We start from the raw sequence: 18,037 nt of genomic DNA on the forward strand, positions 1-18,037 counted from the left end.
AAATTTTTGTTTAAGTTTATATATTTATTTTGAGAGAGACAGAGAGAGGGAGCAGAGGAAGGGCAGAGAGAGAGGGAGAGAGAGAATCTCAAGCAGGCTCCGCACTGTCAGCGTGGAACCCAACGTGGGGCTCAAACTCACAAACTGTAAGATCATGACCTGAGGCGAAACCAAGAGTCAGATGCTTAACTGACTGAGCCACCCAGGGGCCCCAGGATGTGTCCATTTTATGCCAGTACCATAGTAATTTTATTACTGTGGCTTTAGAGTATAGTTTGAAATCAGGAAGTTTATGCCTCCAGCTTTGTTCTTCTTTCTCAGAATTGCTTTGGCTATTTGGGGTCTTTTGTGGTTCCATACAAATTTGAGGATTGGCTTGTCTATTTCTATGAAAAATTGTCATTAGACTTTTGATAGGGATTACATTGAATCTATAGATGGCTTTGGGTAGTGTGGACATTTTAACAATATAAATTCTTTTGTTCCACAAACAGGGGTTCTTTCTATTTATTCATGTCCGCTGAGAGTTGATGTTCATTCAGTATATCCTATTTGGAATCAAGGTTTGATTAAGTAACGACCTTTGCTATTTGTAGATCATAAATAACACATAATATCAAATATCAAAGTAAATGTTTCAGTTGGAAGACTTTCAGGATTTTGATGTTTTCTATAGGTCCCTCTACTTTCTGTCTTATTATTTTAAATACATATAGAGTGCTAATACTCTAAGACAGGATTCCTCAACCTGTTTTGAGGCTAATTGTGTGTGTGTGTGTGTGTGTGTGTGTGTGTGTGTGTGTGTTCTGTACATTGTAGGATGTTTAGCAGCATCCCGGGCCTCTAACAACTAGATGTCAGTAGCAACCCTGCCCCTCCCCCCATCTTGTTAAGACAATAAAAAATATCTTTGGACATTGTCAATATCTTCAAAACACTTGTGGCATGGCTGTTTATTAATGAGGTGGGATAACAGTATATATAGTATGGCAGTATAATATAGTATGGTATGTTTTCCAAAGATCCTATCCCCATGTCGTATATATGCTTCACCACACTTGCTCTTCTTGTAAGGTGACCTTGGTATGCCTTCATCGAGAGGTCTATTGATTTTTTTCTCTTGAAACTGGGTGGAACTTTGTGACTACCTTACCCAATATGAGGTGGCGGATGTGACATTGTGTCACTGAGGCTAGATTATAGAAGGCAACACAACTTCCCCTTGGCTCTCTCTCACTGGGGGCCTGAACTTGGAGCCTATCTACTATGTTGTGAGGTCAGCCAGGTCACTTGGAGAGGCTGTGTGTGGCTATTGCAGCAGACAACTCCAGCTAGACCTCCACCACAGCCGGGACCAACCTCCAGACACGGGAGTTACAGAGCCTTCAAATGAGTTCAACTGCCAGCCTTTATGTCTCCGTCTGAGACCTCAGACATCGTAGAGATAAGCTCTCCCTGTTTGAATTCCAGGTCCACAGAAACCATGAGAGATAGTAAATTCTTTTTATTTTAAACCACTATGTCTTGAGATAATTTCTTATACAGCAATAGATAATTAAAACATGTAGCTAAACAGCTTCTTCACTATAGAGAACGAACTGGTTATGAGAGGGGAAGTGGGTGGGGAGATGGGTAAAATAGGTGAAGGGGATTAAGAGTACACTTATCATGATGAGAACTGAATAATAGTATATAGAATTGTTGAGTCACTATCTTGTATACCTGAAACTAATATATATAATGCTGTGTGTTAACTATATTGGAATTAAAATTAAAAACTTAAAACATGTAGGTTAAATCAGTTCCCTAATGTGCATTATATACATATATAAGCAATTAAGAGGGTATAATATTACTTGATTAGGATTAGGATTAGCCCCTAATAGTGATGTTATACTGTCTCTCCCTTCAACGCACAGGCATTCCAATTCCTAAAAGAAATAAGTCTCAATCTTCCTGAATTCCATTAAAAACAAAACATTCAAAACAAACATACCTATACTGTAACTACCAGATTCTTCTCTATACCACCATCTTGATCACTAGTCCACAGAAACATCACGATGTTGATTCATGATATGGCAAGCACTGTCAAACTGAATCAATTAACATTTTAGGGGAATTTATATTCCTACAAGCAAACCATATTCAGCTGTTAGAAACACATGAACTAAAGGCCATGAGTTTAGTTTTATTTTTTAAGCCACATGGGCATACTTGCCTGCTACAAACAAGAGACTGTAAAGGTCACACTGTAATATGAAAGTCATCTTCAGTATAATTGCAAACTCAACACTGGTGTCCCCTGGAATTAAGTGACTTTAAAATTCTAGAGTAAAATAAATTCGTTAACTTTTTACAGGATTCTATCAGTTAAAAAAGATTTTTGGTTATAAGTAATAGAAAATCCAGCCAACAGTGGCTTAAACAAATGTTTATTTTTCTCATGCAATCAGAAATTTGAAGACTGGGACCACTGACATTGGTTCAGAGGCTTGACCACTATTAGGGCCAACATTATTGGGATTATCTTTGCCTTTCTCTCATGCCTCTTCATCATGGTAATATTATAGATACTATAGCTCTGAAGATCTCATATGTCATCAATGTTGGAAGGTCAGAGGGGAAAAGGTGGTGCCAGCAGATTTCTCCTTGTATCTTGTTGGACAAAAAAAATCCCATGGCCATTCCTAGTGCAAGGGAGACTGGGAAGACAAATATACAGCTTTCACAACCTCTGTGCAAGAGGCAGGCAACGGAGAAGTTTGTTGGAGGAGTCTGAAGTGTCTGAAATGACTTCAGAAATGATCATTTATCTTGGTCAAATATTCATAAAAACATTGACCAATACAATGTATAGATATATAAGGTCTTCTATATACTCATAAGCTCATCCATCTTATTATACATATACATACGTATGGATGTATACATCCATATACATTATACATCTCAGGTTTCCAAACTGGGTGAAATTTTCATTGGTTAATCAATATATATAGTACGAGCCCATTTTTGTGAAAAATAAATATGAACAACTAGAAATTAAAAACAATGAGGAAGAATAGCTACACACTAAAGTATTACCAGACTTATACATCTGTCCCTTTTTTATGTTTTCTCACATATCTATAATAAAACATATTAACTGTAAGACAAAAGAGTAATACATATAGAAAATTAGCATTTAAAATTTTAACTTTAAAAAATATAAACCAATGAGAGAGAATTTCTTTTAACATTGGTATATTGTCTTTCAAATGGATAGACCCACGCATTTGAATGCGTAAAAATCCTATACATGTTGGCATTATCTCATTTAGTACCATTATATCTCATTATCTCAGTCATGTTGTAATGGTGCTACAGGAACTCTTCATTTCTCATGTATTTATTATCTAATGCCCAAAGTTACAATGCTGAGCATAAGAACAACGATCATAAAAAAAACTCATTAATGAACAGACCACCAATAAACTTACTACCTGGTCAAATATTGTTGTGTACTCAAAAACTAGCACATGTTCTTGTTTAACACATCAGTATCTTTGTGTTTCTCATCTACTACTTTTGACTTACTGAGAATGTGATCTTAGGTAAGTTATTTACCTCTGTCTCCATTTTATCTTCTGAAAAATGGGGATGTAATGGCATCTACTTTATGGAATTAATTGGCAGTTTAAATGAATTAATATCTGGCATGTTTTAAGCCCTATATAAGTGGGAGCTTTTATTATTTTTTTCAAGATTTTATTTAAATTCCAGTTAGTTAACATACAGTGTAATATTAGTTTCAGGGGCAGAATTTAGTGATTCATCACTTACATATAGCACCCAGTGCTTATCACAACATATGCTGTCCTTAATGCCCCTCACCCATTTAACCCATTCCCCTTCCAACCTCCCCTCCAGTAACCCTCAGTTTGTTCTCTGTGGTTAAGAGTCTGTTTCCTGGTTCACCTCTCTCTCTCTTTTTTCTCTCCTGTGTTCATCTGTTTTGTTTTTTAAATTCCACATATGGGTGAAATCATACGGTATTTGTCTTTCTCTAACTGATATATATATATATATATATATATATATATATATACACACACACACACATATGTATATATATGTATGTATATACACCACATCTTCCTTATCCATTCATCAATTAATGGACATTTGGGCTCTTTCTATAATTTGGCTATTGTTGATAAGGCTGCTATAAACATCTGGATGCATGTATACTTTGAATCAGTATTTTTGTATACTTTGGATAAATACCTAGTAATGCAATTTCTGGATCATAAGGTAGTTCTATTTTTAATTTTTTGAGGAAACTCCATACTGTTTTCCAGAGTGGCTACACCAGTTTGTACTCCCACCAACAGTGTAAGAGGGTTCCCCTTTCTCCACATCCTCGCCAACATCTGTAGTTTCCTGTGTTGTTAATTTTAGCCATTCTGACTGGTGTAAGATAGTATCTCATAGTAGTTTTGATTTGTGTTTCCCTGATGATGAGTGATGTTGAGCATCTTTTCTTGTGTCTGTTAGTCATCTGTATGTCTTCTTTGGAAAAATGTCTGTTCATGTCTTTTGCCCACTTTTTAACTGGATTATTTGGTATTTGGGTGTTGAGTTTTATAAATTCTTTATAGATTTTGGAAACTAATCCTTTATCAGGTATGTCATTTGCAAATATCTTCTCCTATTCTGAAGGTTGCCTTTTAGTTTTGTTTCCCTTGCCTCTAGAGATGTGCCTAGTAAGAAGTTGCTGTGGCCGAGGTCAAAAAGGTTGCTGCCTGTGTTTTCCTCTAGGATTTTTATGGTTTCCTGTTTCACATTTAGGTTTTTCATCCATTTTGAGCTTATTTTTGTGTATGGTGTAAGAAAGTGGTCCAGTTTTGTTCTTTTGCATGTTGCTGTCCAGTTTTCCCATCACCAATTGTTGAAGAGACTGTCTTTTTTTGATTGGATATTCTTTCCTACTTTGTCGAGGATTAGTTGACCATACAGTTGTGGGTCCATTTCTGAGTTTTCTATTTTGTTCCATTGATCTATGTGTCTGTTTTTGTGCCAGTACCATACTGTCTTGATCACTACAGCTTTGTTATGTAACTTGAAATCTGGAATTATGATGTCTCCAGCTTTGTTTTTCTTTTTCAAGATTTCTTTAGCTATTTGGGGTCTTTTGTGGTTCCATACAAATTTTAGGTTTGTTTGTTCCAGCTCTGTGAAAAATATTGGTGATATTGTGATAGGGATTGCATTAAATGTGTGGATTGCTTTGGGTAATATAGACATTTTAACAATATTTTTTCTTCTAATCCATGAGCATGGAATGGTTTTCCATTTATTTGTATCATCTTCAATATATTTTATCAGTTTTCTACACTTTTCAGAATACAGATATTTTACCTCTTTGGTTAGGTTTATTCCTAGATATCTTATGGTGTTTAGTACAATTGTAAATGGGATTGATTCCTTGATTTCTCTTTCTGCTGCTTCCATTAGTAGTGTGTAGAAATGCAACAGATTTCTGTGCACTGATTTTGTATCCTGCAACTTTACTGAATTTGTGTATCAGTTCTAGCAATTTTTTGGTGGAGTCTTTAGCATTTTCTACATGAAGTTTTCCAGTACTATGTTAAATAACAGTGGTGAGAGTGGACATCCCTGTCTTGTTCCTTACCGTAGGGGAAAGCTCTCAATTCTTCCCCATTGAGTATGATATTAGCTACCAATCTTTCATATATGGCCTTTGTGATGTTAGGGTATGGTATATTCCCTCTGTCCCTACGTTGTTGAGGGGTTTTATCTTGAATTGATGTTGTACTTTGTCAAATGCTTTTTCTCTCTCTTCTTCTTCTGGGACTCCTATGATATGAATGTTACTATATTTGATGGGGTCTCTGAGTTCCCTAAGTCTACTCTTGTGATCCATGATTTTCCTTTCTCTCTTTTGTTCAGCTTCATTATTTTCTATAACCATCTTTAACATCACTTATTCATTCCTCTGTTTCTTCCATCCTTGTGGTCATTACATCCAGCTGGTTTTGAATCTCATTTATTGCATTTTTCATTTCTGCCTGATTGTTTTTTAGATTGTTATCTTTGCAATAGAGTTTTCCTGATGTCTTCCATAGTTTTCTCAAGCCTAGTGAGTATCCTTATGATTGTTGCCTTAAGTTTTCTATCAGGTATATTACTTATATCTGTTCTGATTAGATCTATGGCTGTGACCTTTTCTTGTTCTTTCTTTTGGGGTGAATAACTGCATCTTGGCATTTTGTCTAGGTCTCTGTCTTCTCTGTGTTAAAAAAGCCTGTTATATTTCTTGTTCCTGAGAGTAATTGCTTTATGAAGAAGAAGTCATATGATGTCCAGGGCCTGGTGCTTCAGGGAATGTCTTGGCATATGCTGTGTGGACTCTACCGCTATGCTTTGGCTGCTCTATCCCTCAGGTCAGTCATTTGCAGAGGTTCTCCTTGCCTGTAGTGGGCAGTATTTGGACCTTGGCCAGAGTATGGCACATTTTAATGAGGTGTGCTCCAGTGCTTGTTAAATGAGATCTCATGCTTCTTCCAGTAGAACTGAAGCCTTGCAGAACTCTATGGTTGGTAGATGTGGTGCATGCAGAGGTTTCTGCTGGTCTTCTGGGGACAGGGTCCACTGTGTTGGCCCTTAGGCACACTTGTAGGAAAAAAGCAGTAACAGCAGGGTGCAAGAGGGCAGGACTTGGTGTAAGCAGGCTGGGCAGCCAGTGTTGGCACTGTTCTATTTACTGAAGTTGGTTTATGCTGAAGGACACAGGAAGGAAATGGCCCCAGCCAGCTTCTTTGTCCCTGGAGAGGGACTCAGTGCTTGCTGCTCTCAGGGAAGCACCCCAGAAGAGCAAATAATTTCCCCTCATGTATCCCAGGCATTTTTCAGATCTCTGTCTTATGTTGTCTCTGGGTTGCTTGCCTGCCTTCTCTCTAGGAGCAGTGCAGAACCCTCTGGACTCTCTCCCAGGCAAGCCTGCTGACTTTTAAAACTCCAACCTTTAGGGACCTGGTGTGGCAGGGACCGGTGCTGGTCCTCTGGGAAAGGGTCTGTCCATGCTGGGACTGTTGCAGGTTTGATCGAGTAAGGGAGCTGTGCCAGAACACAGGCACATGGGATTCGGAGCAAAGCAGGCTAAACAGCCAGTGTCTGGGTTAGCCACTCTCAACAGGTGTGTCCGGGCCTATGTTGAGGGCTGGGGGAGGGAAATGGCAGCTTGGCTCTTTTGACCCTGGAGAGGTGTCTCTGCGAATGCCACCTCTCTCAGATGTGCTCCAAGAAGAGTGAACAATTTCCTCCTCGTATTCCTTAGGTGATCCTCTCAGATCTTGCTGTCAGCCCTAGGGTTGCTTGCTTGCCTTCTCTCCAGGAGCAGGGCAGCACCTTCTGGGCTCTATCCCAGCCAAGCCCACAGACCCCTAAAATCCCAGTCTTGAATCCCCATGGGTTACAAAAACTCATGAAAATCAGTCCCTTTCATTTTCCCAGCCTGCCTTTGGGGAAATGTTCTCCTTGTGCCTTGCCCTGGGTGCCTCTCTCTCTCTTTCTTTCTCTCCCCTCCCCCTTGCCTTTCTCTGCAACCAGGGCTTCCTCCCCTCTGCAACATCCGTGATTCTTTTCTCCCTCAAACCACATCTCCATACTTCCTGCCTTCCTTGATGTGATCTCTTCTCTCCCTTTGGTTATGCAGTTTGTTCTGTCAGTCCTCAGGTTGATTTCTTGTGTATTTAGAATGATTTGATATTTATCTAGCTGTGTTTAAAGGAGAGACAAGCCTAGGCTCCTCCTACTATGATGCCATCTTAGCTCCCCCCCAACTTAGCAAGTTATTACTATAAGCTCAAGTATAAAAGTCAAAAGGATACTGGATATATGAGCTCAGGGGCCAGGTAAGGGTTTGAGAGAAAAAAAAAATAGCATTATCAGCATATTGATATTTAAATACACAGAACTAGAAAAAGTCACCTAAGAGGGAAGTTAGATGGAGATCAAGTATCTAGAAAAACAGAAGATGCTCTAAGCATACTATTGAATGGGGCCCAACCAGTAGGCACCATATTTGCTGAACCATTTACTCAACACTAGGAAAATTCTATTCATGGTGCCTACTTAACTTGATAACTGGTGTCTTTTCTACAAAGACTCAAAGAAAGAAATCTCACCTTGAAGTTGGTCTAGGGAAAATGTGTGGGTTTTTTTCCTATATTAATTAGTCTGTTTTCCTTTACCAGACAATGAGAACTATGTGAACCACAAATTTCCTTTTTGGGATTTGTTGTCGTAATTTCAAAGCTAAATAGAAAACTCATCTGAAGTTAAAGTACTATTTCTTTGCTCCTTTTAATTACCCTTTATTGTTTCCCTTTTCATCATCTGACTTAAACTTGTAAAGTCAGTTTAAATCCTTTGTGGGAGAGAATTGGTACAGGAGTAGAAGTGGGAAAAAAGTGGCAAAGTAGAGGAACGGCACTCTAGATGGATTCTGTTTGCCCACATCCATCATCTCTCACTGTCCTTCTCAGGCCCCTGCAATGGCCTCTTTGCTTCTAACCTGTCAAACTTCTCCCCACCAGGAAGCCTTCACATTTACTCTTTCCTTTGCTTAGAAGATTCTTTCCCCTACTCTTTTTGTAACCAAAACTTGCTCATCTTTCAAGTCCCAGATTAAATGCCAACAGTTCAGGAAGCTCCTCCCTGAATGCACCCCTCCCCCCCATTACATCATCTCACACACCCTGTACTTTATCTTATAGGACTTATTATCATTAAAATGATTTGATTTTCAGGACAACTATCATCTTCTTTTAAAAACTTGGTTTAGGGGTGCCTGGGTGGCTCAGTTGGTTAAGCATTCGACTTTGGCTCAGGTCATGATCTCATGGTCTGTGAGTTGGAGCCCCGTGTAGGGCTCTGTGCTTCAGTTCAGAGCCTGGAGCCTGCTTCACAGTCTGTGTCTTCCTCTCTCTCTCTGCCCCTCCCCCATTCACTCTCTGTCTCTCTCAAAAAATGAATAAACGTTAAAAAAAAAAAACCAACTTGGTTTAGCCTTTGCATTCCCATTTTTTCAAGAATAAAGTTTCACCTAACATTACACATTTGAAGGTAACTGGGGGCTAGCTCTCTCTCTGTCTACTAATCCCTTATGTAATTATGAAACAGCTATAGGTCAGGCAGCTTAGGTGTTTTTAAATAAGATACAGGGAAGTGATAGCAGAATGAAATAATTACCAATTTTAATAACATTTTCTGCCATTTCTTTCACTCTGAAATATTCAATCCATATTTAAATTTCCCCAAATATGCATGAAATATCTTCATAGCTTTTTTAATCCTGGGTCAGGTTGAGGTTTGTACATTGCATTTGAGTCTTATGTCTCTTTGAATCTTTTACTCTAGAAAAGTCTCTCCATGTTTTTCATAGTATTGACTTTTTGAAGAATCCAGGCTGATGTTCCATTTTCTGGGTTTGTCAGATTGTTTCCTGATGGTATTGCTTAAATTATTCCTCTATCTCTTTTACTTTTTATAAGCTGAAGTTCAGTCCAGAGAAAGGCTATCAAATAAAAATGTAGCATGAGCCACTTATAGAATTTAAAGTCATCTGGTAGCTACACTTTAAAAAGTAAAGAAAAAACCAGATTAGTTTTAAGAAGATATTTATTTAAACCAATATATCGGAAATATTATTTTAATATATAGTCAATATTAAAAGATATCAATGATACTTTTTTCAATTTTTTTTGTGCTAAGTTCTTTAAATCCTGTGTGTTTTTTTTACACACTTACAGCGCATCTCAATTTGGAGTAGCCACACTTCAAGTGCTCAATAGTCAGATATGGCTAGTGCCTATCATATTGGACAGTGAGGTCTAGAGGCTTGATTAGATTCAAGTTAAACATTCTTGGTAAGAATGCTTCCTGGGTGATACTGTGTACTGTCCATTGCATTATATCAGGAGCCTTGCAATACTACTTGCAATACCTACTCTTAGCAATATTAAGTTTGATCACTTCGATAAAGGGTTCACTGCCAGAATTTCCCACTAAATGAATGAAAAGATTCATTCTCCACGCTTCCTGACCTAGAAAGTAATCTGTAGCTATTCCTTGGACACCATGAGTCTATCTTGTTGCCCCAACCCTTTCTGCCTGATGCATGTAGAATCCATTGATAGTCTTTGTGGCAATCAATTATTATATTGCAGTTACACAGTGATAATTTCCTATGATTCCCTTTACCTCTGTTAGCTGGCAATTTCTACAAAAAAAGAAAATGTTTACTATTACATTAGGAATTCTCTTTTACTCCTTTTCCTTAGGATGCAAGGATTACAGGGAATCCACATGGATACCTCACAGGATTGGAAGTGCACTGGTGAGGTGAGTAGCCCAGAAGAGGTAAGGAATGATAGAGATTTGGAAGATGAATGTATTGGTTAAGGTAAGACTAACAACTGTAGCAAATGATGTCAACATTTCACTGACTTAACACATAGGAGTTTACGTTTGCTTATATAAAAGTCCTGTTTGGGTATTCCTATTTAACAGGTGGTCTTTCTCCAGGTTGTGATTCAGGAACATAGGCTCCTACCATCTTGTGGCTCTGGCCTTACCTAAGGCCTTGAAGTTCCCTGCATCTAGGCTGAAGCAAAGAGAGAGCAGAGAAGGTCATTCACCTCTTAACTGCCTTGACCTGGAAGTGAAATACATAATTTCCCCTTATACTTCCTAGTAGAGAGCTAGTCATTTGGCCCCCCTCATATGCAAGGGGTGGGGTGTTCCTATACAGATACTTTTCTGTGACATCTATTTTCTGTAGAAGGGAGTTAGCCATTGCTGCCACAATGCATCTGAGAGGCTGTTGACCAGAGGATAGAAGAGTGTTTACTGGCTCTTTACTCTTTATACTCCACCAGTGGCAAGCAAATTTTATTTTTTTATTTATCCTCAAAAGGACTAGGTGAGATTTCTTTAAAAACAAACAAACAAACAAACAAAACCAAAAAACCTCCTGGGCAGCCATGATTGCTACTTAAAAACAGAAAGAACAAAAAAAGAAAAAAAAAAGAAAGAAATAAAAGGAAAGAAAACCATAGAAGTTCTTATACAAGGCATTGAAAAATAGTTCATGAATTATTTCACAAAACGTACTGGTGGGGAAAAATAGATGTGGGGAAAATGCATGATTGATCTAAACTGAGACAGATTTATCTCATTTCTATACCATGGGTTCTCTGTTGAAGAGATGTTTAAAGCACCTACATACATGGAATTCAACCTCTGAGATATAAACATAATCCTAAAATATTATCTGCTAAACAACTGTGTGTGTGTAGCAATTCTTATATATTCCTAGTCCTAGAACTCATGATTTTGGCCCTAATGGTCACAAACCTTATAAGGCCATATCCACTGATTCAAATATCTATTGAATGTCTACTGTGTGTCAGAAACTGTTCTAGTTGTTGAAGATACCTTGGTGAATAAGAATTACACAATCACTAACCTCATGGGGTTTATGGTGCAGTGGGAAAACAGCCATTAAACAAATAGTTCCTGTCTCTCAAAAATCAAATGATTTCAATGGTAATAAGTGCTGTGAAGAAAAAAGTTCATTGTCCATGAGATTATGTAATGGTGGTTGTGGGAAGACTTCAAGAAAGACCTTCCAGAAGTATTGGCACTTAATCTGAGACTGGAAAGAAGAGCAAGTTTTGCTATATAAAGAGTGGGGGAAAGGGTGTTCCAAACAGAGGAAAGAGTAAATGTGAAGGCCAAGTGGTAGAGGGAAGCTTGACAGGTTAGGAACAAAGGGAGGCCACTGTGGGGGACTAAGAGGGGCAGTGAGTGATGCCAGTTATGGTGGGGGGGGGTGTGGTTAGGGGTCAGATCATGCAGGGTCTTGCTGGCCAAGCTAAAGATTTTTAGCTTTAGCCTAAAATCAGGAGGCAGAACCTGGAAGTATAATCCTTATGATTATAGTTGTATTTTAAAAAAACATTAGTAGTAGACATGTTAGACATTAAAACATTTTACAATGATTAAAACAATGTAGACGACTCGAATGGCAACTCAATGTATAGAAGAGAAAGTCCAAGCAGAAGATCCACCCAAATATATAAAGGAAATTTGTATGTGGTAAATATGACATTTCAAATGAGTTTGGGGGAAATGGATTGCTTATTGACATTTTTGGATACTTTCTTGAGTATCCTTCTTGAGAAAAAATTAAGCTGGACCCGTACCTCAGAAATTTCAGGACACAGAATGAAGTTACAAAAGATCCAGAAGAAATCATGAGAAAAGTACAAAAAATAATATTGTAGGTGGGGAATGCCTTTTCTGAGTAGGTTTCAAAATCTACACTTCAAAAAAAAAAAAAAAATCTACACGTTGCAACAATGATGGCTTGGACTAAGTCCTGGAGAGATGGCAGTGGATGACTTTAAGGCATGTTTTGGAGGCTGAATCATTAGGGGCAGAAGATTATTGAATGGTGGTGGTGGGGATTGATGAAAGAGAGAGAGAGTAGAAAGATATCAAGGATGACTTAATGACTTCTAAATTGGAAGTTTGAGGAATCCAGTGGGTGGCATTCTTGCCTCCTGAGATGGGAAATAAGGGAGGAGGGGATTTTAAAAGGATGACAAAAAAAATTCAGCTTTGGGTTAAAATATTTTGTGCTAGAATGTTTTGTGTTAAAATATTTCAAAGGACAACACCAAGAAAGTGAAAAGACAACACAGAGAAGAACTATTTGCAAATCTGATAAGGGACTTGTATCCAGAGGATATAAAGAACTCTTAAAACTCAATAATAAAAAGACAACCCAATGAAAAATTGGGCAAAATATTTGGAGAGATATTTCTCTAAAGAAGATATATGAGTGGCCAATAAGCACACGAAAAGATGATTAACATCATTAGTCATTAGGAAAATGCAAATAAAAACCACAGTGAGATACTTCACACCCATTAGGATGGCATTAATCCAAAAGAAACAGTGACAATATGGAGAAAATCAAACCCTCACATATTGCTGGTAGGAATGTAAAATGGTGCAGCAACTTTAGGGTGCCTGGGTGGCTCAGTCCGTTAAGTATTAGACTTTAGCTCAGGTTATGATCTCACAGTTCATGGGTTCGAGCCCAGGGTCCGGCTCTGTGCTAACAGCTCGGAGCCTGGAGCCTGCTTCGGATTCTGTGTCCCCCCCCCCCCCCCATCCCCCCCATCCCCCACTCCCTGCCCCACTTCTGTTCATGCGCGCTCTCTCTTTATCAAAAATAAATAAACATTTAAAAAATGGTGCAGAAACTTTGGAAAACAGTTTGACAGTTTATCAATATGTTAAACATAGAGTTACCATATGATTTTATAATTCCATTCCTAGGTGCTTACCCTAGAGGAAATAACACATGACCTCACAAAGCCTTCTACAGGAATGTTCATAGAAGCGTTATTTATAATAACCAAAAAGTAGATAGAACCCAGGTGTTCATCAATCAATGAAAGGATAAACAAAATGTGGAATATATATACAACAGAATATTTGGCAATAAAAAGAAATTAAATGCTGATACAAACTACAGCAGAGATAATCCTCAAAAACATGTGAAGTGAAAAAAGTCAGTCGGGAAGACTACATATTGTATACCACGTATATGAAATATCCAGAATAGGTAAGTCTATAGAAATAGAAAGTGGATTAGTGATTGCTTAGTGCTGGGAGGGGTAGGAGAAAGGGAGATAATGGGAGTGACTGCTTATAACTACTGAATTTCTTTTTGGGGGTAATGTGAGTGTTCTAAAATTAAATTATAGAGATAATTGAACAACTCTGTAAATATATAAAAAGCCACTGAGTTGTGTATTTTAAACAGGTGTACTTTATCGTATGCAAATTATATCTCAAGTAAAGCTCTTAAAAATTCAGCTGGGGGATATATTAACCTTCCTAAATAAACCTGTGAATTCTCTTAAAGAACTCTGTTCCGGGGATGTCAGAAGCCACAGAGTTCAGGGAACGATAGGTAGAAGACCAGGGTGGAGAATAAATTGACAGCACGTTTTATTTTCTTCCTCCAGGCGTCAGAGTGAAGCCACGCCCCTTCCTCGTTTCCTAGCAACCAACTCCACCACCATTCGCTTGCTTCCTTAAACCTCTCTCCGTCGTCACTTCCGCTCTGAGACCGGAATGAGGTCAGAGCCGGCAGCTTTCCCGGGAGTTCGGCGTTTGTGTCTGCCTCAGCTGGAGAAGTGTTTCCCTGGAACTGGCGGCCTCCCGTTCTATCCCGAGTCCCACCTCCCCTCCTGGTGGTGAGGCCCTCCAGGAGTCTAGAGGCCTTCGGAGGTCCGGAGATCCGCACGAGGGGAAGGCGAGGCCCAGGAACGCGTGGCTCCCCGGGCAGAGTAGGGGGCTGGCGGGGGCAGCTCCCGGGGTATCTGTGGAATCGCTTCAGCTTGGCTTCGTTCATCTGCGGCACGTTCCCCCTTCTCCGCTGCGGGCCACCGTGGTTTCTGGAGATTGGCATTTTTCGGCGTCCCTCCTCCAACGCCCCACCTCCTGCTTTTGAAGGAAGATCCTTCATACAGAAGACTTGCCCGGCTGCTGACCCCCAATCTCAGACCCTGAAGTGACCCGTCATGACCTCAGTGTGAGCTAGTGACCAACTTGTGACACTTTACAGAGTCCTGGGGTAAATATTTATATGTGCGCATGGCCGTGTGTGTATGTGTGTCTTTTATTTCCTGCAAAATACGAGCTAGGAGAACCCTGGGTTTGTTTGGCAAGTGTGTATTTCGGTTTACTTTTCTTTAACATCTTTGCCGAGGGTTCTTCCCTGTTGTTGCCCATGAGACAACTTTATGCCTTCTGTTTGCTCGTGGGAAGAAACACTGGAATTAGACTGGAAGGGCCCAGGAGTTACTGATTTTTTTGGATCTTAGGTTGGTCTTTGAGGAGTTCAGTAATCTATTTGTATTAGGCGATTTTTAGTCAAGTTTTTAATGTGTTTGCGCCTTACATCCAAGACTCCAGGTTCTTCTTGGACAAAGACTGTCTCATATAGTACTGTTGTGACCTTCATAGCCCCAAGCACAATGCCGAACCACAGAGTAAAGGCTCATTAATTTTTAAATTTAAAAAGCAGAAAATGCACATTCTAACATTTTCAGCTTAATATTGAAGAGGTCTATTTAAATATAGCTCAGGTTCTGGAAGGACAACATAAAACAACAAGATCTTTTTAGGTAAATGTGTCTAAAATTTAGAGCCTGCCTGCGACACTAGGTAGGGTGCTCTCAGTGGAAGAGAAATACAGTGCATCTGTCTTTTAGGAAGAGAATACATAAACAATGGTGTTTCATTGCTTATTTCTTTTCTTCTTTTTCTTTTCTTTCGTTCGTTCTTTCTTTTTTTTTAATAGGGGCTGTATCCTGACTTACTGACCCGGAGGTACTTGCTGCCATCATGGGAAATCAGCTCGCTGGCATTGCTCCTTCCCAGATCCTTTCTGTGGAGAGTTATTTCTCAGACATCCATGACTTTGAATATGATAAGAGCCTGGGGAGCACTCGGTTTTTTAAAGTTGCTCGAGCAAAGCACCGAGAAGGCCTAGTGGTTGTGAAGGTCTTTGCAATTCAGGATCCTACGTTGCCTTTAACCAGCTATAAACAAGAGCTGGAGGAACTGAAAATCAGGCTTCATTCTGCACAGAACTGTCTACCTTTTCAGAAAGCAGCAGAAAAAGCATCTGAGAAAGCAGCCATGCTCTTTAGGCAGTATGTGCGAGACAACCTCTATGATCGCATCAGTACTCGTCCGTTCTTAAATAATATAGAGAAGCGTTGGATTGCTTTCCAGATCCTAACAGCTGTGGACCAAGCACACAAATCTGGGGTCCGTCATGGGGACATCAAGACTGAGAATGTAATGGTTACCAGTTGGAATTGGGTCCTTCTAACTGATTTTGCCAGTTTTAAGCCCACTTATCTTCCAGAGGACAACCCCGCAGATTTCAACTATTTCTTTGACACTTCACGGAGGAGAACTTGTTACATTGCTCCTGAACGTTTTGTTGATGGTGGATTGTTTGCCACTGAGTTAGAATATATGAGAGATCCTTCAACTCCACTTGTAGACTTGAATAGTAATCAGAGAACAAGAGGAGAGTTGAAGCGGGCAATGGACATCTTTTCAGCAGGTATTTGAATTGGTCAGATTTGCCAAGGGGGGGATGTGCGTATATTTTAACTCTTGAACATCGAAATGTAGCTTTTTAAAAATCCCATATGTTGAAAAATTAATTTCTTGGTACCTCATACACTATTCAGATAGATACAGCAGTCTTTCATTGGACATGTTTAAATACCTATGAAATGCAGAGTGGTTCATTCAAATATTTAAGAAATATTTGAATTCTTCTGTTTGTATCAGGCACTGTCTTTTTTTTTTTTTTTTTTTTTTTTTTTTAAGTCTATCCACAACATGCTTGAATTCACGACCCTGAGATCAAGAGTCACATGCTCTACCTACCAAGCCTGCCAGGTGCCCCCAGGCACTGTCTTAGGCACTGTCTTAGGCACTAGAGACAGATGAATAGTTCTGTCTCTCAAGGTGTTTATGTTTAATGGGGAGATAGATGCGTTATTGAAAAAGGACGCTTTAGTGCAATGTGATTTGCTATGGTCGTGATAAGAACCAGGTGCTATTACAGGAACCTATAAATATTTAAATTAGTCTCCATGGTATTGATGGATAGAGAGGCAGGATCAGGAAAGGCCTCTTTATTGGAAGGATGATACTTAAACTGACACCTGAAAGATGATTGGGAGCTAGCTATGGTAAGGGTAGTTTGTTTCAGGCAGAGGGTGTTGCTTATACAAAGTCTTGAAGACCAGAGCATGATGCACTGATTTATTGGGACACTTGAAGTAGTTTATCTGGAACATAAAGTATAGAGTGAGGTAAACAAGCCCCAGATCAGAAAGGGTCCGGCAGGCCCCTGCTAGCCTACAGGGATATTATCAGATATGTATCTTTGGTAAATGGGATGGAAAATGGGTTGCAGGGGAGCTACCCTGGAGCCCAGAAAACCAGCTAGAAGTAAACTACCACCATCCAGATAAGACGGGACCCTGACTGGCTTAAAGTTGTGACAGAATTGGAGAGAGAGTGGTGAAGAATAATGCTTCAGAGATAGTAGGTAGAATTGTTAGGACTTGGTGATTGATGGGGGAGTAAAGTCAAGAACACTTCTTTCACTCTAGCTTGGGAAACTGGGTGGATGCCTGGTGATGGATGATGGGTGATGGTCACTGACATTGGAGACATAGGAGGAAGAACAGGTAGAGGGGATGGGAACATGATGAAGTCTCTTAGATATATTGAGTTGAAGGTGCCTGGGGGATATCCAGGAGAAGATGTACAACAGACAGTTGATCATAATAAAGGTTTGGTGCATAGAGATTTGGGATAGAGGTGGAGATACTACCAGGAAATAGGTAGTAATTGTAGTCAAGGGAATGGATTTGTAACGAGGGAGAGTTTGTAAATAAGTGATTCTTAAGCTTTTTTGGGGATCCCCTTAAGTAATTTGATGAAATCAGTGGCCTCCTTCTCTAGAGGAGAGTACCGTGCATTAATATCATACACAGACCACTTGAAGCCAGGCCATGGATTTCAGATTATCTGTGAATTTTTAGGAAGAGAAATGGGCTGAAGATGGTATCCTGGGGAATACCATGTGAACTCTGCTATCAGTCCCATTTTAAGTTTTGCAAAGGTTGGGTTTAATCTTTTTCCCACCTGTAGGTTTGCCGCAGAGAAAACTTAAATTGAACTGTTTTTTAGATTACTTAGGAAAAGTAACATAATTAATGAATAAGTGTATTTCATTGAGGGGATTGAATAAGAGTTGTTACACAGAATTATACCCGTGTTGGTACACTCACTAATCTATGTCCCAAGGTAATACCAAGGGGGGTGTTTTGGATAAGATAGAGTTAGC

At 39.3% G+C, this 18,037-nt stretch overlaps 1 protein-coding gene across 2 annotated transcripts in view; it reads left to right on the top strand.

Annotated features, from left to right (window-relative positions):
- Positions 1–10,349: 10,349 nt before the first annotated feature.
- Positions 10,350–18,037, top strand: part of PIK3R4 (phosphoinositide-3-kinase regulatory subunit 4) — a 77,907-nt gene continuing 70,219 nt past the window's right edge. Inside the window, exons 1-4 of one of the 2 annotated variants that reach the window (XM_019436216.2) lie at positions 10,360–10,410; positions 13,420–13,708; positions 14,115–14,725; positions 15,455–16,231. In XM_019436216.2, coding sequence (XP_019291761.1) covers positions 15,499–16,231 — 733 coding nt within the window. In that variant the 5' untranslated portion in view covers positions 10,360–10,410; positions 13,420–13,708; positions 14,115–14,725; positions 15,455–15,498. Of the gene's footprint in view, positions 10,411–13,419; positions 13,709–14,114; positions 14,726–15,454; positions 16,232–18,037 lie in introns of both variants that reach the window. The other variant, XM_019436224.2, reaches the window with a different exon arrangement.

The sequence above is a fragment of the Panthera pardus genome, unplaced genomic scaffold, assembly GCF_024362965.1.
Source record: "Panthera pardus isolate Hobbes unplaced genomic scaffold, ASM2436296v1 HiC_scaffold_16, whole genome shotgun sequence".
Lineage (NCBI taxonomy): Eukaryota > Metazoa > Chordata > Mammalia > Carnivora > Felidae > Panthera > Panthera pardus.